The sequence below is a fragment of the Callithrix jacchus genome, chromosome 12 (assembly GCF_049354715.1).
Source record: "Callithrix jacchus isolate 240 chromosome 12, calJac240_pri, whole genome shotgun sequence".
Lineage (NCBI taxonomy): Eukaryota > Metazoa > Chordata > Mammalia > Primates > Cebidae > Callithrix > Callithrix jacchus.
This window is the reverse complement of record NC_133513.1, coordinates 88,506,161-88,529,125: the sequence shown is the minus strand read 5'-3', so window position 1 is coordinate 88,529,125 and position 22,965 is coordinate 88,506,161. Positions and strand designations below refer to the sequence as shown.

At 42.2% G+C, this 22,965-nt stretch overlaps 1 protein-coding gene and 1 non-coding gene across 6 annotated transcripts in view; one reads left to right on the top strand and one right to left on the bottom strand.

Moving 5' to 3' along the window:
• Positions 1–3,191: 3,191 nt before the first annotated feature.
• On the bottom strand, positions 3,192–3,294 carry LOC118146489 (U6 spliceosomal RNA). Its single transcript, XR_004732349.1, has one exon. It is a non-coding gene; the product is annotated as a U6 spliceosomal RNA (small nuclear RNA).
• A 1,484-nt stretch (positions 3,295–4,778) lies between these two features.
• ALDH18A1 (aldehyde dehydrogenase 18 family member A1) overlaps positions 4,779–22,965 on the top strand; it is a 38,471-nt gene continuing 20,284 nt past the window's right edge. The window contains exons 1-7 of one of the 5 annotated variants that reach the window (XM_009010066.5): positions 4,779–4,873; positions 7,686–7,801; positions 12,063–12,277; positions 14,681–14,830; positions 14,920–15,024; positions 19,212–19,364; positions 19,813–19,903. In XM_009010066.5, the coding sequence (XP_009008314.1) occupies positions 7,714–7,801; positions 12,063–12,277; positions 14,681–14,830; positions 14,920–15,024; positions 19,212–19,364; positions 19,813–19,903 (802 nt within the window). In that variant the 5' untranslated portion in view covers positions 4,779–4,873; positions 7,686–7,713. Of the gene's footprint in view, positions 4,955–5,013; positions 5,178–7,685; positions 7,802–12,062; positions 12,278–14,680; positions 14,831–14,919; positions 15,025–19,211; positions 19,371–19,812; positions 19,904–22,965 lie in introns of those variants that run through there. The other 4 variants (XM_009010063.5, XM_035268574.3, XM_035268572.3 and 1 more) reach the window with 4 other exon arrangements.

The following is a 22,965-nucleotide window of genomic DNA, read 5'->3' as shown; positions in this document are numbered from 1 at the left end:
AGGGGAGGCTGGTCGCTGGGAACCTGATAGCACAGATTCCCACCAAAGTCCATTTCCTAGACATTTAATTCAGTAATTCTGCCTCCGAGGAGACCTGCAGAAAACTGACCAGAAAGCTAATAGAGTATTTAAGTTCTCCAGGTTTGGGCTCCTTAAAGGGACATAATCTTATGTGACAACTTATTCTTATTGATGGAGTAACAGACATCCAATCCACTGGTAACAGACAACCTGCCCCTTTCAGAATCTGGTCCCTCTTACTCCCTGATTCAGATCTTTAGCCCTATGCCCAAGTGCTATGAGACCATTCTGTGCCTTTAAGCAAATTATATTCACATACCATAGAATTCGTCCTCTTAAAATGTACAAATCAGTGGTTTTAAATATACTCACAGAGTAACACAACCATCACCAGAACGTTTGTATTCCCAGCTATTTGTGAGGCAGAAGCAGGAGGATCACTTGAGCCCAGGAGGTTTAGGCTGCAGTGAGCCATGATCATGCCACTGCACTCCAGCCTGGGCAACAGAGTGAGACCCTTCTCAAAACAAAACAAAAACTCAACTTCTTGTTTATTGTATGTAATACTCCATATTTATGAGTAGCTTCCTATTTTTATCATTTTATTTGTTCAGTATTCCAGGTCTTTTAAAGTAGTGGTTCCCAAAGGTTAGTCACAAAGTAATCTTCTAGGGTGTTTTGTAAAAATACTGATTCCTGGGCCTTACCCCTAGAGATTCTGAACCACTGGTGGAAGAGGCAGGTCTGGGAAGTGGGGACTCCAAGATCTGCATTTTGTAAAGTTTTCCAGATGTACAGCTTGGTTTGTGAAACTAGTGATGCTGCATAGTGTGGCTGAAACTGGTTTCATTTAAGTGTCCCATCATGACCAACTCCTGAATATGTCTACCATTTCTCTGAGAATTCCAGCTGCTCAGAGCTTTGCTTAAGAAGGGGAGGGAACAGCCTCCATGTTTCCATGACATGTGTGACTGGACCAAGGATGGAGTCCTGAACCAGTCTAGGCCAGTACAATTTTCTCTCCCAGGAGCTTGGAATTTAGACCAAGACTTGAAATCAGTCATAAGTGGGTACTAACTGGAAAGATTTTTTAGAGCTGGGGAAGCCATTTTCCACCAAATGTTCATTAATGGAGACTGTATCTTAAAAGAAAAGTAGAGAAAAGGAAACAGATGGGCAAAGAAAAGTTTGTTTTTTCTACCCTACTGCAAATCCAAAATACTCCAAATTTAACACATTCCATATTCTCATTCCTCACCCAGAAGAACTGTTCCCTCATCGATTTCTTGATTCCTGGTATTGCAGCACCATCAGATTCGCAAGCACTGCCCTTCTTCTCTCACCCTCCTACTCTGAATAAGTGTTAGTTCTCTCCTTTTTGTTCCTCATTCCTCTGCTGGAGCCTTTTTTGGGGCACCATTTCTTACTCGGGCTGACCAACATTCCAGCTCTAGGCCTCTTTACTGACTTCTGGCACAAAATTTGATCAGACCATTCCAGCACTTTAAAAGTCATGGCCCTCTGTTTATGAGGATTATGAAATTCAAAATCTTTAGCATAGCACAAAAATCCCTTTGAAAGATAGGATCCCAGCCAGACCCCTCTCCTGTTATGTCTTACTGCAAGTAGCCTCTTTTCACAGGGTGCCTCACACCTCTGCATATTTCATTCCCTTATTCCCTCTTCCTCATATGATCCTGTACTCCTCTTTTAGGTACACCCCTTACTTCTAGTGCTTCAAAGCACAATTTGAATATCAACTCTTTTTAATGTCATTGTATTAGTCCTTTTTCACACTGTTATAAAGACATACGCAAGACTGGGTAATCTATAAAGAAAAGAGGTTTAGTTGACTTACAGTTCCATATGGCTGGGGAGGTCTCAGGAAACTTACAATCATAGCGGAAGGGGAAGAGACATGTCTTACATGGTGGCAGGCACAAGAGAGCAATCCAGTGAAGGGGGAAGAATCCATTATAAAACCATCAGATCTCATGAGAACTCATATCACAAGAACAGCATGGGGGAAATCACCCCCATGATCCAGTCACCTCCCACCAGGTCCCACCCTCCACAGGTGGGGATAAGGGGGATTACAATTCAAGGTGAGATTTGGGTGGGCACACAAAGCCAAACCATATCTGCCATCTCAATGTCTGGGCATCCCATTCTCTAGTATTTATCACATGGTATTTTTTTTCCTCTCTTTTTTAAAATTTGCTTATTTTACTTTAGGTGCATACTATATCTGGCATTTCTCCCCATGTTATCCCTCCCCACCCCCCACTCTCTCTCCCCTACCCCCCCAACTGCCCCAGTGTGTGATGCTCCTCTCCCTGAGTCCATGTGTTCTTGTTGTTCAACACCCACTTATGAGTGAGAACATACAGTGTTTGGCTTTCTGTTCTTGTGTCAGTTTGCTGAGAATGATGGTTTCCAAATTCATCCCAAGTCCCTACAAAGGACACAAACTCATTGTTTTTTATGGCTGCATAGTATTCCACGGTGTATATGCACCACATTTTCTTTGTCCAGTCTATTATTGATGGGCATTTGGGTTGGTTCCAGGTCTTTGCTATTGTACACAGGGCTGCAAGGAACATACGTGTGCATGTGTCTTTACAGTAGAATGATTTATAGTTCTTTGGGTATATACCCAGTAATGGGATTGCTGGGTCAAATAGAATTTCTATTTCTAGATCCTTGAGAAATCGCCACACTGTCTTCCACAATGGTTGTACTAATTTACACTCCCACCAACTGTGAAGAGTGTTTCTATTTCTCCACATCCTCTCCAGAATCTGTTGTCTCCAGATTGTTTTTTTCTTTTTTTGAGACGGAGTTTCACTCTTGTTACCTACCCAGGCTGGAGTGCAATGGCGCGATCTCGGCTCACCACAACCTCCGCCTCCTGGGTTCAGGCAATTCTCCTGCCTCAGCCTCCTGAGTAGCTGGGATTACAGGCATGCACCACCATGCCCAGCTAATTTTTGTATTTTTAGTAGAGACGGGGTTTCACCATGTTGACCAGGATGGTCTCAATCTTTTGGCCTCGTGATCCACCCGCCTCGGCCTCCCAAAGTGCTGGGATTATAGGTGTGAGCCACTGTGCCTGGCCTCCAGGTTTTTTAATGATTGCCATTCTAACTGGTGTGAGGTGGTATCTCAAAAAAAATATGGAACGATTCATGAATTTGCATGTCATCCTTGCACAGGGGCCATGCTAATCTTCTCTGTACTGTTCTAGTTTAAGTATATGTGCTGCTGAAGCAAGCATGGTGTGTTTTTTTCTTTTTATTTACTGAGAGACTGAGGTCTCCATTATCCATGGTATTGTAATTATTTGCTCATGTATCTCTTTCTTCCATAGGACTGTGAACTCAACTATGTCTCCTTCCACACCCAGGGAATGCTTGGCACATTAACTAGGTGTCTCAGTCTATTTCGTGATGCTAAAACACAATAACAGACTAGATAATATTTAAATAATAGAAATTTATCTATCACAGTTCTAGAATCCAAGATCAAGGTGCCAGCATCTTGTGAGGGCCTTCTTGCTGTATGCTCACAGGGTAGAAGGGAAGAAGAGCAGAAGAGGACACCCACTCCGCAAACCTTTTGATAGCAGCATTAATCTATTCATGAGGGTCACTCTATTCATGAAGGTGGAGCACTCTTGATCCAAATGCCTCCCATTAGGCCCCACCTCCCAATATTCTTGCATTGGAAATATAAGTTTCTGATATATGAATTTTGGGGGACATATTCAGACTACAGCAGTAGTCAGTGTTTAATGAACAAGAAGATGAATAAGCAGGCTTAGCAATGTTATCAGGGACAATAGATGGGCAAGATGCCTTTCTGTGCTCAATCTCCTATCAAGTTCTGCCCTCCCACCACCCAGCACTATGTGCCTATGCAGGTATGTGTCCTTTGAGCAAAACACAGCAAGGAAAGAGGGAGAAAAATCTGTGTTTTCACTTTTTTTCTTTTTAAGAGATGGGGTCTTGCTGTGTTGTCCAGGCTGGATTTGAACTCCTGGGCTCAGATGGTTTTCCTGCCTCTACCTGCAAGAAGCTGGGACTAAAGGTGCGCACCACTGTTCCAGGTGTTTGTGGTCTCTCTTTAAAGGTGAGTCTGCATTCACCTTTGGAATAGTTCAAGTTGTCAGAGATTGAATATCCTATTTTAAAAAGCAATATCCTTACAACTGCCTTTGATGATTTGAGATGGGACCACTGGGGAAACCTCCAGATGACTAGGGGACAAGTAATTTGATTGCAGTACCAAAATGCTTCCATTTAAGGAGCCAAAGTGTGCAAATGTGTGTAAATGGATCCAATCTATTTCCAGGATGTGCCTGGAGTAACTGTAATGTATGTAAGTTGATCCAACCTATTTCCGAGGTGTGCCCAGACATAAATGGTTAACACTGACAAACACATCTTCTGAAATCTACCAACAGCTGAGGGTGCCAGGCACCTCTTCTACCTCCCTGGAAGGCCAGCTGGGGCGGCGTTTGGAAGTTGTCTTCGGCCCCAGTCCCCTCCTGGGACGTGGACGTTCCCCTTGAACTTGAGCCCCGCCTGCAGAGGCCTGATGGGCGGGCCCGCCACGTGGAGCACGGGCCGGATTCTCGGAAGGTGCCTACGGCATTGCAGCGCCGCAACTCCGGGCCAGGCCCTCGCCCTACGTCAACAGCGTAGGCCTAGCTGCTCAGGTTTACTCTTACGCCACTGACGTAACGTCATCGTGCTGGACGTGTACGGAAGGAAAAAGAGAGTGAGCTGGCGCCGGAATCCGCCCGGCGTGGAGTGCGGACCCGCGGCTGGCCCGCGTGGCGGTGAGGCAGGTAGGCGGCGAGCGGCGGGGATGGCTAGGCGCCCGCGTTTCTGCGAAGGCTGATACTCGCCCAGGCTCAAGCGCGTGGGGGGTGAGCGCCGGGTCGCACGTCACGGAGGAAGCTCGGGGGGCGCGGCCGGAGCAGCTGCCAGAGCCTGGGGATCTGGCCCGCGGGAGGATGTGGGTCTCGGCGGAGGGATGGCGGCTGCACCGGGCCGCCCAGGGCGTGCTCCCATATGCCGGAGCGCGGCGGCCCCGGGATCTACGGAGGGCTACGGGCCTCCGGCTTCCCTTGCCGCCGCTGGCTACACCAAGTGAGGAACTGGGCCAAGTGGAGAATTCAGGCCCCTTCTCGGTCCAAGAATCCGGAGCCTGTACTGGTGTTGGCCGTGGTGACTGCGCCGGGATGCCGCGGGTTGTAGGTGACCACACGCCGACGGGGGTCTGGGTCTCTAGTTACCCGCGGCCCTCTGGCGTTAGTGATCCCCTCCTCAAAGCCGGACTCCCTTTGCAGTATGGCATACTGTGTACGCTGGGGCCTTTCTGTTACAGAAGGGCGCACTCAGATCCCTTCCCCCATTATTGTCCCCTGCCCTCTAAGGTGGTGAGGCCCTTCGGGTCTTTGTGTTTAAGTAGTGAGCCATATACCGAGCATGTGTCTGTGGGTGAACTGTGTTGGGACTGAAGTTCATTCCCTGTTCCAATCAGTTAGATAAGGGCTTTCTGTTTACAGTCCGTAAAGAGATACTTGAGAAATATCTTGAGTCAAAGCATGACAACCTTTTTCAAATGATGATATGGAGTCTAAACACACACAGTCTAGACACAGTCACACGAATCTAGACACACGAGTCCACACACACAAACACACACACACACCCACACACACCCTTTGCTCCTTGAGATCAACTATGTGCTTCTCCAGGGCGTAATACACTCTGGCAAGGTGAGCTATCCATTGCCGCGAGACAGCAGATGTAACCTCCGAGGTCAGTCAGATGGTGGTACAGGGGAGAGGCCAGGAAGTTTGGTTTCTACATCAGTCTTCAACTTCTAACTCAGTGACAGTAAATGTTCAAAGCTTTCAATCACTCTTGGGTAATAGGTAAACAATCAATATATGTGTGATTATATCTAACAGTGAATATTCATTGAATTCTTTGTTCCGTGATGGATCTTGAAGGAAATTAAGGAAAAAATAATTGTAAGGCATCATTAGTGGCTAAAAGACAAAAGGAGGAAAACTGACATTAACTGACCATCTGTTGTACCCGCATATTATCTCATTTAATTCTCAGTGTAATTTCATGAGATCCTTAGTGTTAGTATCCCTGATTTATAAGTGAGGAAGCAGAGGCTTAGAAAAATTAAGTAACTCTCCACAAGACACACAGTTGGCAAGTGCAGACAGAGCTCGAACCCAAATCTGACCAACTCCATAGGCCTTGTTCCTCATTGTTTTTGCCATATTGTCAATGGGAAGTTTGTAATCCAGATGGGAAACGCAGTAGTCATGAACTACTTAAAAGCTAACCCATAAAATTATATCCAGCCATGAAAACCTATAGAGTTGCTGGGGAAGGTTTCTTAGGGAGGTGGAACTAGAATTTGATTATTTTACCCTTTGGCTCTTCTATAAGTATTTTGGAGAATTCACATCTAAATAATTGTTTAACAGCCATTATTGAAGGAACTTATATAAGCAGCAAACATAGATCATGGGCTAAAACCATACTTCAGTGTTATGAAAAAACTGAAATCAACAAAGATCAATTAATACTTTCTGATGCCTGCTAAATGCCATATGTTTTAGAATAGCTGTATCCTGCCAGTCTCTTCTGTGTCCCATTTCGGTGCTGTCGTGCTGTGTAAGTTATAAAGCAATACATCCCTGATTTTTCTTCACTATGGGGCTAAATGCTAGTCTTCTGAGGCACATTTAAGAGGGCTGGGATATATCCACCAATCCATAGAGCAAAAGTTAAAAGGAGGTCCACAAACGAAATATTTTTCTTACCTTGTGAAAACAGCAGTGTCTCTATAGCATAAAAAGAGCTACAATAATAAATGGCTTGTTCTCTGTGTACATATGGGAAGGAGTCCCTGCTTTTTTGTGAAATATACTATTTGTCTAAAGTCTCAAATTTTGACCCAAGGTGGGGAAATGCCCATAACCGCCTCATGTTTTCAACTGAGATTTGTAGCCATGTTCTCATCCTCCACAGGATTAAGATGTTAACACCTGTTGCAGGCATTGCCGCTGCCTTCTAGGGGTGCAAGAGTTAATTTATAATCCTGTGGGCATCAAAGACATGGCAGCAGCCTTTGGCCTTTCGTCTTGCTTCTCATGGCTGTCTGGCAGGGATCAAGCTGACATTTCATTTATGTATATTTCCCGGTTCTGTTGGGAGGTGTTAGCAGAAAGGTGGACATGGTTGCTTTAGGATGTTGGATCTGTTATAGGAATTATATGAAGGTTTAGTATTAATACATAAGCATTGCACCTGAAAGATTTTTTTTTTAATTTGGAAGATGCCAAAAAGACCAGATTTTTTTTGACCATCAAAATGTTCATAGCCCTGCATTGTTATTTGCTTACATAAATACTAAGATGGTCCTAGAAAAGGAAGGGCTAGGGTTAAGGCCTAGGAAGGAGCCACTTACTCTTTCTCTCTTTTCTATAATATAGAGGAGGTGGAAGTTTCCCTAATACAGAGGAGTTTGGAGCAGGAGAGTCAGATTTTTACTCCAAGAGTAAGGGGAAATAGAGGGAAATAAAATGAATTTTTCATTATTCACTTTTTAAAAATTGTATTCTGCAGATACTTTGGTCAGTGACCACATCGCAGCATGCTGAGTCAAGTTTACCGCTGTGGGTTCCAGCCCTTCAACCAACATCTCCTGCCCTGGGTCCAGTGCACAGCCGTCTCCAGATCTCGTATGTACCATAGGAAACTTATGAGTATCTGGAAAGTTTGGTTGTCAAAGTATGTTTCAGATGAGGTTTTAAAAGAGGAAACGGTGTTTGCTTGGAGACAGGGTCTCATTTTGTCACTGAGTCTGGAGTGCAGTGGCACAAACATGGCTGAGTGCAGCCCAGACCTCCTGGACTCAAGCAATCCTCCTGCCTCAGCCCACCAAGTACTTGTGACTACAGGCACACACCACCATGCTGACTTTTTTTAATTTTTTTGTAGAGACAGGATTTTGCCATGTTGCCTAGGCTGGTCTTAAACTCCTGAGATCAAATAATCTGCCCAACCTGGCTTCTCAAAGTGCTGGGATTACAGGCATGAGCCAACATGCCCAACCAAGAAAAAAGGTTTAAAAGAGAGACAGGGAAGAAGATGTAATTTGGCAGAATTAGACAAAATTCTGCCAAATAGCAAGGAGGCAAAGAGGCAGCCTCCTAGTGAAATGTTCTAAGTGTTTGTGTCAATAAAGTGTTCCCTGTATTTATTGCCTCCAAATTTTTACATGCTACTTTTTTTTTTTTTTTTTTTTGAGGAGTCTCACTCTGTCGCCCAGGCTAGAGTGCAGTGGCACAATCTCAGCTCACTGCAGCCTCCACCTCCCAGGTTCAAGTGATTCTCCTGCCTCAGCCTCTCTAGCAGCTGAGATTACAGGCGTGCACCACCATGCCCAGCTAATTTTTGTATTTTTAGTAGAGACAGGCTTTCACCATGTTGGCCAGGCTGGTCTCAAACTCCTGACCTCAGGTGATCTGCTCACCTTGGCCTCCCAAAGTGCTGGGATTACAGGTAAGCCACTGCGCCTGGCCCTGTGCTATTTTTGTTCATTACTTTTTTTTTGTAATTAAGTTGTACATGTTGAGTTAATTATAAATTTACTTGTAGTTTTAAGAAATGGTACAAAGAGGTCCCTTATGCCCTTTTCCCAATTTCACCCAGTATCTCAACCACATTTCGAGGTCAGGATAGGGCCTCCAGCAGAGGGGAGAAAGCCAAAAAGCCTAGATCTGATAGCTGCCCAAAGGGTAATGCACAATACTTGACATAGCTCTGAGCTCTGCAAACAACCACTGATGATTCCTGGTTGAAATCCTAGGGGAGTAAGCCTGTCTCTCCACCACCCTTCTCTCTATCAGATCAGTGAGACCAGACCATTATGTGTACAACTTTTAATCTTAAGACTTAAGTGTACATATTACTTAGGATAATATTCCTGAAAACAGATTAGTGTACCTATATTATTAATAATTAACCTAATGAAGGAAAGTAGCACTCCAAAAAACTTAGCCTCAACAACAAACCAGTCCTTTAGCCCCAGGGACTTCTGCAGCAGGAAGAGACCATGCACCTGTGGATCCAGCAATACTGCCCGAACCCCGGTGCCGTCCCAGATGATGGCTTACATCTGTGTACATCTGTGCCAGGATCTAGATGGCAAGCCTATTGTGAAAAAAGATCATATTAACTTTGTTATATCTCCACAAACCTGAAACATAGTCACTTGAAAAATGGTTATTTAAAGGAAGGAAGAAATGACTCTTTACTACTTCGTTAGAAATGTTCTTTCTAAGATTTGTGTTTGAAGGAGGCAGGAAGGCAGGAGAACCCACAGGTACCTTCCCATTTATGAGAATAAGCTCCTACCTGCTTCACCCATCATCAGTAGATTGTGGTTAGGGAGTGAGTTAGTGGCCAGGAGATAGAGTCAGAAGGTCAAAAGAAATTTTGAGAAAATTGTCATTTATAGACAGACACTTTAAAGGGAAGTGATAATGGTTGGTTCAAGTGAAAGTAGTTAACTCTCTAATAAATTTGTAGAACAGTGGTTCAAAGGGTGGCTTGGAATAATTATTTTAGTAATTCATTTAAATATTTGTGAGTTGTTTGTAATGAGATGTAGAAGAGTCTTTGCAGGGAATTGCTTAAAGTTTAGTCCTGCTGAGAACCAATGTTACCCACCTTGTCTTGCTTCTTGCTATCAAGGAGGAAGGTCTGTTTGCTCTAAGCACCCCTCCCACCCTTCTCCACCCCCATTGATTTGACAGCATCTTTTCTCCCACATAGGCCTCACCCAGCCCATCTGCCTGTGCACTCATTCTCCTGTGTCAGTTTCAATTATGTGCATGTAGTAGGAAACTCAAAATACTAGTGGCTCAAACAGAATAGAAATGTATTTCTCTTTTCTCCTGAAGCCTAGCAGTCCTGCAAGAAGGTAGGCAGTCCAGGGCTTCTAGAATAGCACTGTGAAATCATCAGGGATCCCTGCTTGTTCATTCCTGTTTCTTCACAGTTCCTTGTAGTTCAAAATGAATGATTGAGCTCTAGCCTTCATACCCATATTCAAAGCAGCAGTGGGGATGAAGAGAAGAAAGCACGTCTCTTTTAAGTTCTTAGAAACCCCACATAACATTTTCACTTGTCTCATTAGCCAGACTTGGTCACATGGTCCTATCTATCTGAGCAAGAAAGGCTGGGAAATGTAGTCTTTCAACTGGTGGCAGTATGCCCGGCTAATACTTGGGTATCTGATAATTGTGTGAGAAAGGGCGAATGGGTAATTAGTAAGCAGCTAAGCAGGAGGTGTTGGGCCCATGAGAATTGTTGAAGGGGTTCTGTGCCTGACATTCAGCTTTTACTCTTTTACTTTTGGCTTTATGCAGGTATCTATTCAGGTTTTTAATCAAGATTTTTTTTCCTCCTTAGAAATCTTGTACATTTTTCTGTTTGTTTGTTCATCTATACAAATTATCTGTAATCTTGTACAATGTTATAAGAAAAAAAATCAGGAAAGAATTGGTTAGAGGCAGATGTCTAATGGGGTGAAAAGGATCTGACTCTAACATTGCTTTTCCTTCAGAAAGCTCTCCGGTTTCTTTTATCATTGTTTACAGGCATCTGGATTCATACTGCCATGTCAGAAAGAGAAATTGCAGATAGACTAGTTAAGATTTTTTATTCATACCACTTACTCTGTGTGTGTATCTCGGAGTCTTGCTCTGTTGCCCAGGTTGGAGTGCAATGGTGCTATCTCAGTTCACTGCAACTTCTGCCTTCTGGGTTCAAGCAATTCTCCTGCCTCAGCCTCCTGAGTAGCTGGGACTACAGGTGCCCACCACCACACCCGGCTAATTTTAGTATTTTTAGTAGAGACGGGGTTTCACTGTATTGGCTGGGCTAATCTCGAACTCCTGACCTCATGATCCACCCGCCTCGGCCTCCCAAAGTGCTGGGATACTTTGTTCTTTAATGTCTTTGCTAATCAGGCTCTTCCCTCTTTTTTTTCCTGAGACGGAGTGCAGGCTGGAGTGCAATGGCACAATCTCAGCTCACAGCAACTTCCATCTCCTGGGTTCAAGTGATTCTCCTGCCTCAGCCACCTGAGTAGCTAGGATTACAGGTGCCTGCCACCACACTCATCTAAGTTTTGTATTTTAGTAGAGACGAGGTTTCACCATGTTGGCCAGGCTGGTCTCAAACTCCTGACCTCGGGCCTCCCAAAGTGCTGGGATTATAGGTGTGAGCCTCCAAGCCTGGCCAGCTCTTTCCTCTTTTTATAATAATATGGTTTCTTTAGAAACACCCATGTTTTTCTGATTATAAAAGCAGTGCATCTTAACTGCATAAACTTGGAAAATACAAGAAAGAACAACGAATAAAATTTAAAGTTGCTTATAATCCTATCGAGATAAAATATTTTTCATTAATTTTATCCATCTGTGTGTTTATTGTATATGAAATTAACATAAGCATTTTTCTGCATTATTAAAAATTCTAAAAATGTTATCTCCTTTTATTCAACATTTACTCTGCTTCTGATTTTTCTGATAATAAATAAGAGTGATGAACACTGTCTTTCTGATAAATATCCTTTTTAGAGAACTTTTTTCTGAGGCTTTTTATAAATATGCCAACCTAAATTCAGGAGAGATTAATTTGTACTCTTCACCAACGGCATTTGAGTGTGCCTATGAGCTGCATACTGGGTGTAAATTCCATACAATACATAAAATAAGAATATGCTAGATAGAATATATAAAATAAGAATATGCTAGCATAAAATAAAAATATGCTAGATAGAGCTTTTGATATACTGTGCTAGTTTTACACAGTTAATGATAATGCTATTTTTTTGTTATCTAAACTGGTTAATACTGGACATGGATATTTTTATTGAAAAACTAAATTGAGTATTTCTTTCCTTCTTGCATTTGACCTTGGTGGCTACAGATCGTATCCAGCCTTCAGTCATCAGACATGTTCGTTCTTGGAGCAACATCCCCTTTATCACTGTACCCCTCAGTCGTGCACATGGCAAGTCCTTTGCCCACCGCAGTGAGCTGAAGCATGCCAAGAGAATCGTGGTGAAGCTCGGCAGTGCCGTGGTGACCCGAGGGGATGAATGTGGCCTGGCCCTGGGGCGTTTGGCATCTATTGTTGAGCAGGTGATTGCCAAGATAGAAATTATGCCGTACTAAATTGGGGTTTTGAGTTGCTAGTTCAAATTGGGTTTAAGTTGCTCATCAACTTATAAAAATAATTATGATTTCAGTGCAATAGATTTAACCCCGTGTGAAACTGTTTCCCAGTATAGATGCCAGTAAGAGATAGCATCTTAGGGCAAGAAAAGGGAATGTTACGGCGTAGGGGTGATTTCATGCAGTTCACGCCTCAGACTTCATAGTGATTAAGAGCTGTTTCTGTCAGAGATTCTTAGTTCTGATTATGCAGTAAAATCATCTCAGGCCTGGAGATGCCTGGGCTTCACACCTATTCATTTAATAAGTGTCTCTGGGATGAGGCAGCTGTGTTTCTTTGTTTTGAGAGGATCTCACTCTGTCACCCCGGTTGGACTGTTATGATATGATCACAGCTCACTGCAACCTCAATCTACCAAGCTCAAGTGATACTCCCACCTCAGCCTCCCAAGTAGCTGCAGCTATAGGCACAAACCACCATGCCCAGCTAATTTTTGTAAGTTTGTAGAGACAGGGTCTCACTTTGTTGCTCACCCTTGATAATTGTTTAGAATGGAAAATGTAAGAAAAAAATTCTATCAGATTACAGGTTAGCAGTTTCCCAATATTAACTCCTCAGGAAAGTTGTTTTTTAAAAACTGAAAATTTAATTATGGAGGGTAGCGTAAAATTTCAGCTGCCATGGAAGAGCTCTTGCTTTATCTGTGGGATGCCCAGATGTCTGGTTTCTGACTTTTGGCCAAATCTGGCATGCTGCCTGTTTTTGTAAATGAAGTTTTATCAGCTCTCAACCATGCTCATTCCTGTAATCCAGTACTTTGGAAGGCTGAGGCGGGAGGATTGCTTGAGCCCAAGAGTTCAAGACTAGCCTAAGCCATATAGTGAAACGCTGACTCTACAAAAAATTTTTTAAAAATTAGCCAGGCATGATGGCATGTTCCTGTGGCCCCAGCTACTCAGGAGGCTGAGATAGGAGGATTGCTTGAGCCTGGTAGGTTGAGGCTCCAATGAGCTATGATCATACCATTGCCTTCCAGCCTTGGTGACAGAGCAAGACCCTGTCTCAAAAAGTTCTAACTTCTTGGGAGGCTGAGGCAGGAGGATTGCTTGAGCCCAGGAGCCCGAGGTTGCAGTGAACTATGATAAAGTGTTGGGGTGAACCGGCCCAGGTCAGAAACGGAGCAGGTCAAAACTCCCATGCTGATCAGTAGTGGGAATCAGTGCCTATGAATAGCCACTGCACTCCAGCCTGGGCAACATAGCGAGATCTTGGCAATGATCATCAAACAGATGCTAATACCACAAAAAGAAAAATAACCAGGCATTATGTATCCCCTTGATGGACTGTACACCACAACCTATTAAGAATTGTTGGGGGAAAAAAAAAACAAGCCTTCATACCAAACAGCAGTTTATAGGAAATACAAAGTGCAGTGTTAAGACCATAGGGACACAATTGGGAAAATGTAGGCTGGGAAATCCTAAAGAATAAACAACTGAGTTTAACAAAAAATTACAAGGAGGAAAACTGATGGAGAGGGGAACCCATGAATTAAAGAGACTCAAGAGACACTCCAATTAATTTGTAAGGCAGGGTTTAGCTTGCATCTCAATTTGAGCAAGCTAAAAAAAATTGGCAAAATATGAACACTGGCTCTTTGATATGAAGGAAATCACTGAAATGTTTCAGATGAAAATGGTTTTGTGGAGAGAGAAATATATATAATTATAACTTTATAATTGTTATAAAATGTTTAAAATATAATTACGTTATATGTTACATATATATATACATATATATATATATATATATATATAATCTTTTAGCGGTTACTGCCAAACTGTTTACAGATGAAATAACGTCTGTTGCCTGGGATTTATATTAAAACAATGGTTCCAGCTACTCGTGAGGCTGAGGCTGGAGGATCACTTCAGCCTAGGCAGCCAAGGCTGCAGTGAGCCACATTTATGCTACTGCACTCCAACATGGGTGACAGAGCAAGACTCTGTCTTAAGAAAATTTTTTAATAGGGTTTTTTTTCTATGAGACAATGTCTCTCTCATTCTGTTGCCCAGGTTGGAGTTTGGTGGCACCATCACGGCTCACTGCAGCCTCAATTTCCCTCAGCTCAGGTGATTCTCCTACCCCAGCCTCCCAGGTACCTGGCATGCCCCACCATGCATGGCTAAATTTTGTATTCTTTGTAGAAACTCGGTCTTGCCATGTTACCCAGGATGGTCTTGAACCTCCTGGGCTCAGGCATTCTGCATTTGGGTTCTACTCAATAGTCTACCCTACCTCTATCCCTTGTGAGGAGATGAAAGAGACAATATGTTGACTTGTGATTCCCTTTCCTTTCTCAATGCCAGGTATCAGTGCTGCAGAATCAGGGCAGAGAGATGATGCTGGTGACCAGTGGAGCCGTAGCCTTTGGCAAGCAACGCTTGCGCCATGAGATCCTTCTGTCTCAGAGTGTGCGGCAGGCCCTACACTCAGGGCAGAACCAGCTGAAAGAGATGGTGAGTGCTGCTTCCCCACTCGTTGAAATGGATCCTCAGGTCTTCTTCCCTCATTCCCGACCATACCTTGTCTGATTGGTATGTTACAGGCAATTCCAGTCTTAGAGGCACGAGCCTGTGCAGCTGCCGGACAGAGTGGGCTGATGGCTTTGTACGAGGCTATGTTTACCCAGTACAGCATCTGTGCTGCCCAGGTGAGAGGGTGGGCTTTGCAAAGGGTGTGAGACCTGTGAGGGTGGTTCTTGTGGAACAAAGAGCTCTGGAGCCAGACTCGTGGAATATGGCATCAGCTTCATCATTTGCTATTTGAGAGATCTGAAGGAAGTTTCTTTTTTTTTTTTTTGAGACGGAGTTTCACTGTTGTTACCCAGACTGGAGTACAATGGCACGATCTCGGCTCACTGCAACCTCTGCCGTCTGGGTTCAAGCAATTCTCCTGCCTCAGCCTCCCGAGTAGCTGGGACTACAGGCGCGCACCACCATGCCCAGCTAATTTTTCTATTTTTAGTAGAGACGGGGATTCACCTTGTTGACCAGGATGGTCTTGATCTCTTGACCTCGTGATCCACCCTCCTCGGCCTCCCAAAGTGCTGGGATTATAGGTGTGAGCCACCACGTCCAGCCGAAAGTTTCTTATCTAACTTCTTTGTGCCTCAGTTTCCTCATCTGAAAATGGGGATAATATCAGTGCCTATTTCAGAGAGTTTTTGGAAGGACTCAGTGAGAAAATATATGAAAAGCATTTAGTATAGTGTTTGGTACATAATACATTCTCAGTAAATATTAGCTCTTGTTACACTAATAACTCTTAGGATTACAAGTGCGAACACTTCTGAAGACAGAGAAGTTAAATGTCTTTATTTCACTTCAGGTGGCCTGCTTCTCTTTGCACCTGGTTGGTTGCCTTTTATAGCAGATATTTATTAAGCTTTGAAGGGAAAGAGGAATGCTGGTAGTTGGTTTGTTTTTTTACTAATTCAGCAAATATTTATTGAGCACCTTTGGTGTACCTAGCAGTCTTGGGCATTGGGGATACTGTGGTGAACAAGTCAGACATGATTTCAGTCCTCATGGGACTTACAAATTCGTGGTGCCTGCCCCAAAATGTTCTAGAACCTTCTTGCTACATTGTTTTATTTTTACCTAATTCTCCTGAATTTTTTTACAGTTGTATTCTTAATCAACTGTACAACTACACACTAAATAGAGACATCTAAATAACAGTCACCTCAGGAAACAACTGAAAAAAATCTAACTCCCAAATTATTTTATTTTGAAACTCATTTATCTGCAAAGATATGAAATATCTGTTATTTTATATTATGGATATTATTTTACATGTACACCACATGTAACAATATCACCTGTGTAAAATAACATCCAGGCATGTGGTGTACATGTAAAATAATATCCATAATATAAAATAACATATAAGGTGATATTGTATATCTATATAACAATATCACTTGTGTAAATACATATATATCAGGTTTTTCTTCTTCATTTTTCTGTTACTTTTTTTGTTTCTCCATTATTTGCCTGTTTGTACCCACAGTAATATTCAGGTATTATACCAGAGTGTCTTCAAGTCAGTGAGCTGACACAGAAAGGCATGGACTTGTCCCATTGCCTATGACTGGGGACCCCACATTCTGTAGTCTTAGCTTTTTTTTTTCTCCTAGTACAATATAAATCTCTGTTCCTATCACTCTTTTTATTATCTGCTTTCTCTTCTCCACAGTCCAATGACAATTTTGTCTTTAATTTTTTTTAAGTGCCTAGAGCCAGGTGAGGAAACTCAAGTCCAAGAGCTATGGTTTTGCTTTGGTTTGGTTTTTCTCAGGGATGGTACTTTTTGAGAGTTTGTTTTTGTTTTGTTTTGAATGACAGTAGCATTAAGAGTCAGTGCAGCATCAGCCATTGTTTTAATTCACATTGAGTGAAAGAAGAGCTCTGCCCCCTCTAGTTCCCAAAAAGCTTCAATCCCTGGGCTCTTTCCTCAAACACCTGTGTCTTCCCCAAAGACCATGATATCTACAGAAAATATTTGTTCTTTGTACCTTATCTTCTGGTTCCTTATTTTCTTCAATAGTCCTATATAGAAGACTATTATCAGTGGCTTTTGAAAATTTCCAGTAGGTCATTTGCCGGGTTAAAGACTTAAACACTGCAACAGCTTTTTTTTTCTTCATAGAAGGGAAACTGATTTGTCCTCAACAGATTGCCCTTGTCTAAACACGTACTTTTCCCTCCTGGGACTCTTTATCTCTTACCTTTTTTTGTGAAGCTATTTTGGTGACGGGTATTTTTCCTGGACCTTTAGACCTGCTGCTTGCCTCTCCTACACACATGTTTATATTAATTGTTTGCTCTTTCACCATCGTGACTAGAATCTGTATGTTCAGCCTTGACCTATGCCTGTGTCCTACAGAACTGAGCCTTTCTGAAAGGAGTTCATGATCTTCCCTTTCAAAAATATGCCTCCCATCTTTTTTTTTTTTTTTTTTTGAGATGGAGTTTTGCACTTGTTGCACAGGCTGGCATGCAATGGCACAATCTCAGCTCACTGCAACCTCTGCCTCCTGGGTTCAAGTGATTCTCCTGCCTCAGCCTCCTGAGTAGCTGGGATTACAGGCATGCACCACCATGCCTGGCTAATTTTGTATTTTTAGTAGAGACAGGGTTTCTCCATGTTGGTCAGGCTGGTCTCAAACTCCTGACCTCAGGTGATCTGCCCTCCTGGGCCTCCCAAAGTGCTGGGATAACAAGTGTGAGCCACCGTGCCCAGCCTTAAATATGCCCCATTTTATTTTTCCCCAAACTATCAACATTCTTATTCTCTATTCCAGCAGCTAGACCCTGGCATTTCAGATACTCAACAAATTTTTTATCAAGTGAGTGAGTGAATTATTTTTCTATATATATGTTTCCAATGTCTTATATACCATTAAGGCTACTCACTTATTGTAACCAGACCCTTAACCATCCTCACTTTGACTGTTTGAGTGCCTGCTTTCTTTACTGTTTGCTTCCAACTTTCCCTACCACATCCTGCCCTACATAGCAAGAACTCTTTTCCTTAAACATTGGAGAGATTATATTAAAGTATTTGTTGAGCTTCAAGGTTTGTTGCCATTTAGTTTCTTGCTATCTCCATTTACCCATTTATCTTTTTCTCCTAAACATTGTGTAAAATTCTGGTTCAAGCAAGAAAGCAGAGCTGTTTTCCAGCCCACACACCCAGCTATTCATTCTACCTTTGAGCACCTTATGCTCATCTCTTCCCTTGAACTAAGTTGCCTTCTGTCCCTCTTTCAGCTTGTGACTAAAGACTAACCTCTGTAAATTTCTCAGACTAACCCCACATGCTCACACACAGTCTTTCTTAACTCCAGTAATGGTCTGCTTCAGAGCAACAGCAGTAACAACACAGCACTATATCATGTTGTCTAACACACTTTTCTAAGCAGAGTAAATAATTTATTCACTCATTCACCAAATATTTAAGGGCCTACTAGGGCCAGGCCCTGAATCAGATGCTAGGATACAGAGATATTTTAGAAATTGCTGCACACAGTTGTGTGTATCTTTAGTCCCAGTTATTCAAGAGGCTGAGGTGGGAAGATCACTTGAGACTAGGAGTTCAAGTCCAGCGTGGACAACAGAGCAAGACCCTCTCTATAAAAAAAGAAAATAAATTAATGGATAATCACTGATTCCCCTAGTATCCCTCTGAAATAGTTATATTAATTTTCTTAATTTTGTAAATGAATGAGATTTTGAGATTTGGTAGCTCTCTGAGGATTGAAGTACTTTAGCAAGAAGTCTTAAATAAATTCTTAAATAAATCTTTCAGATTATTGTACTTTTTTTTTTTTTTTAAATCTGTACAAGAATTAGGGCCAGGCGCAGTGGATCACACTTATAATCCCATCACTTGAGGCCAGGAGTTCGAGACCAACCTGGCCAACATGGCAAAACACTGTCTCTACTAAAAATACAAAAATTAGCTGCATGTGCCCATAATCCTAGCTGCTTGGAAAGCTGAAGCATGAGAATTGCTTGAACCCAAGAGGTGGAGATTGCAGTGAGCAGAGATTATGCCACTGCATTCCAGGCAACAGAGTTGAGACCCTATCTAAAAAAAAAAAAAAAAAAAAAGAATTGGATAAACACTCAGATATGTGTATTTCATTCTCATCTATATAGGGCCCCAGAAACCTAACGTTACCTCCCCTACTCTTAGCATCTTTTTAAAATTCTACTCTGTATGGGTCCCTAGAAACCCAAAGTTAACTCCCCTACTCTTAGCATCTTTTGTATGCTGGGAAGTTTATCATTTTTCTCCCTCCTGCATTTTCAATCTGTTTAATCCTTTTAGATTTTGGTGACCAATTTGGATTTTCACGATGAGCAGAAGCGCCGAAACCTCAATGGAACACTTCATGAACTCCTTAGAATGAACATTGTCCCCATTGTCAACACAAATGATGCTGTTGTCCCCCCAGCTGAGCCCAACAGTGACCTGCAGGGGGTAAATGTGGGTAAAGTATTTTAAGGGTTAAGCATGCTGGAGACACTAACACCACGCTGTGATGCATGCACTAACACCAGAAATTTGGCATGAACAAGATGGAAAAATTATGAGAGAAACTGTTGTCATGGAGCAGTGACTGCATAAGCTCTTCTGAACTTGGGGTTGCATTCAACAGGTTGAGGTGCTATAGTCACTTAAGACGGTACAATGAGCATGGCGTTGTATATTTCAGTGGCCGAAAGACTGCATGTTTGGAAAAGGGGTTGCCAGTAGACAGTGTGTTTGCAGACAGAAGGGGCCTGCAAGAGCTGTCATCTACGTATTTGGGTTCATTGGTTTTGCCTGAGCCTAGCTTGGTTTTGCCTGAGCTTAGCTGGGTGCTTCCATTAATTTCTTTTTGGACTGTTTAGCTCACTCACTTATGACTTTTTAATCTGCATTCTAGGTTATTAGTGTTAAAGATAATGATAGTCTGGCTGCTCGTCTGGCTGTGGAAATGAAAACTGACCTCTTGATTGTTCTTTCAGATGTAGAAGGTACAAAGTAATGCTTTTTTTCTTTTTATCTGCCCTTTGTTCTAGATGCTACATGTGTGAGGGAAAGTTTCCCTCTTTCTCTGAGTCCCTGTGATCTTTTTTTGCTATAGATCATTAGCCATATGGTCTGACAAAGGGCTTTTATGACTCAGAAGAGGGTGGGCGAGTCTAAGAGATGTAGTTTGAATACTGAAATGTTATTTCTAGGTGCTTTCAGTTGTTTTTCTTAAATAACAGCTTTATGGAGATATAATTTATATACCATACAATTCACTTATTTGAAATTTACAATGCTGTCTTGGCGTGGTGGCTCACACCTATGATCCCAACACTTTAGGAGGCCAAAGCAGGAGGATTAATTAAGCCCAGGAATTTGAGATCAACTTGGGCAATATAGTGAATCCCTGTCTCTACAAAAAATAGAAAAGTTAGCTGGACGTCATGGTATGCACCTGTGGTTCCAACTACTTGGGACTGAGGCATAAAGATCACTTGGGCCTGGGAGTTACAGTCTGCAGTGAGCTGTTATCACACCACTGCACTCCAGCCTGGGTGACAGAGCAAGACCCTGACTCAAAAATAAATAAATAAAAGTTTACAATTCGGTGACTTTTAGTATATTCATATAATTGTGCAACTATAACAACAGTCATTTGTAGAACACTTTTCCTTTTATCACCCCAACAAGAGACTCCATAACCTTTAGCAGTCACTCCCCACTTCTACCCAAACTCCCCATCCCTAGGCAGCCTCCAGGATATTTTCTGTTTCTATGGATTAACCTGTTCTGGACATTTTATTTAAATGGTATCATATAATATGGTGGCCCTTTGTGACTGGCTTTTTTCACTTAGCATATTTTCAAAGTTTATCCACTTTAAAGCATGTATCAATACTTCATTTCTTTTTATTGCTGAATAATATTCTACTCTGTGGATATACTGTGTTTTATTTATCAGTTCATCAATTGATAGACATTAGATATGAATATTTATAAGACGTTTTTGTGTGAACATGTTTTTATTTCACCCAAGAGTAGAATTGCAGGGTCATATAGTAACTGTTTAAAAGACTTTTGAGGAACTACTAGACTGTTTTTCAAAGCAGCTGTACCGTTTCATATTCTTACCAGCATTGTATGAGGGTTCTAATGTGTTTACATCATTGCTATTATTCAATGATGTAATTTTTGTATTTTTAGTAGAGACAGGGTTTCACCATGTTGGCCAGGCTAGTCTCGAACTCCTTGTGATCTGCCTGCCTCGGCCTCCCAAATCCCTACCTCAGGATTACAGGTGTGAGCCAAGGCGCCTGGCCAATCAGCAGGTTTTTATTGAATTTCTACTATGAGCACATAGTGTGCTAGGTGCTTAATAGATATAACTTTCAATCTTTATAGGAACCCTACAAAGTAAATAGGTAGGTTAACCTAATTTTACAGAAGAAGAAATTAAAAATTAAGTTGAAGCGGGGCACAGTGGCACATACCTGTAATCCCAGCTACTTGGGGGGTGCTGAGGCAGTAAGATCACTTGAGCCCAGGAAGCTGAGGCTACAGTGAACTGTGATCATGCACTGCAGCCTGAGTGACAGAAACAGAGACCCTGTCTGGTGGGGGTGGGGGTAGGGGGCGGAAAGAGGAGAATAAATAATTTTTTTAAAAATTTAATTTAAAATTAAATTCGGATCTATTAAATGGTATATCTAAAGTCACATAGCAAGTGCTTGACAGAGGCTAGTTTCAAATCTGAGTCTGTACAATTAAAAAAGCTACACTCTTCCTTCTCTCTTATACTTAACATTAAAAAAAAAAGTTAAGTCTTTGAGATTCGTTTATAGAATCCAATTTGAATGAGACTCCAGCAGACAGTTTTGATGCAGCTTCAAACACCAAAATTAGGTCATTGGCAGACTGGCATTCTTATTGAAATTATCCTAATTCATTTTCCACTGAGTGTTGACTTTTTAGAATAGTATCTGAATTTTACCTATGCTCTTGGTGGGGTAAGGGGAAAAGAGGAGTAGGCACATTATCAGAATGCTAGGAACCCCTCACCGTCTTGGGAGAAGGTTTGGCTAGAATTGTCTAATCTTTCCTATACTTTTTATTTATTTATTTTTTTGAGACAGAGTCTCGCTCTGACACCAGGCTGGAGTGCAGTGGCACAGTCTCAGCTTACTCTAACCTCCACATCCTGGTTCAAGTGATTCTTCCACCTCAGCCTCCCGAGTAGCTGGGACTACAGGCGCGCACCACCATGCCCAGCTAATTTTTGTATTTTTTAGTAGAGAAGGGGTTTCACCATGTTGGTCAGGATGGTCTCTGTCTCTTGACCTCATGATCCACCCACCTTGGACCCCCAAAGTGCTCGGATTACACATGTGAGCCACCGCACCCAGCCCCTATACTATTATATGAAATGGAAACAGCTTCTAAATCTAAATCTGTGATCTCATAGCACTGTATCTTCTGGGAAGATCCTAACCCTAAATCTTGGAGAGCTGTGGAGTTGAGACTGACAGATTATAAAAAATCATTTTTCCTTCTCCTGTAATAATTTGCATGGCTTATGGTTGGTACTGCTTTGCTCTACATTGGACATTGATATCCTCACTTCCCTGATTCACTTACTCCCCCAGAGAGGTAGTATATAGCAAGATTGTCTTCAAGGTTTGGAATAATAGAGGGGAGAGGTGTACTACAGTGCAGGAAAAGCAGTAACTTGACACCAGAAAAATCACTGCCCAAAATGCCCTTCAGCCAGTCCTCAGCCTCCCCATCTGTGTCCACTTAGGTCTCGATTGAACTATTTTCTCAGACCCCTCTTACCCCCACTTTTTCTTGTCCAAGCTGCTACTCACTCTTTTTCAAAGTGAAATTGTGAGGATTTTTCATCTTGGATTGTATGCATGTAACATTTCATGTAACTATTTTATGTCACTCCACTCAGTTATAAAAGGGACATATGCTTTATGGTAATAAGTCCAGACTAAATGCCAAGAGTCATGCGCTTTCTTTCTGACTCAGCCTAACCTCTACAGTGACTCACTCATAAAATTGG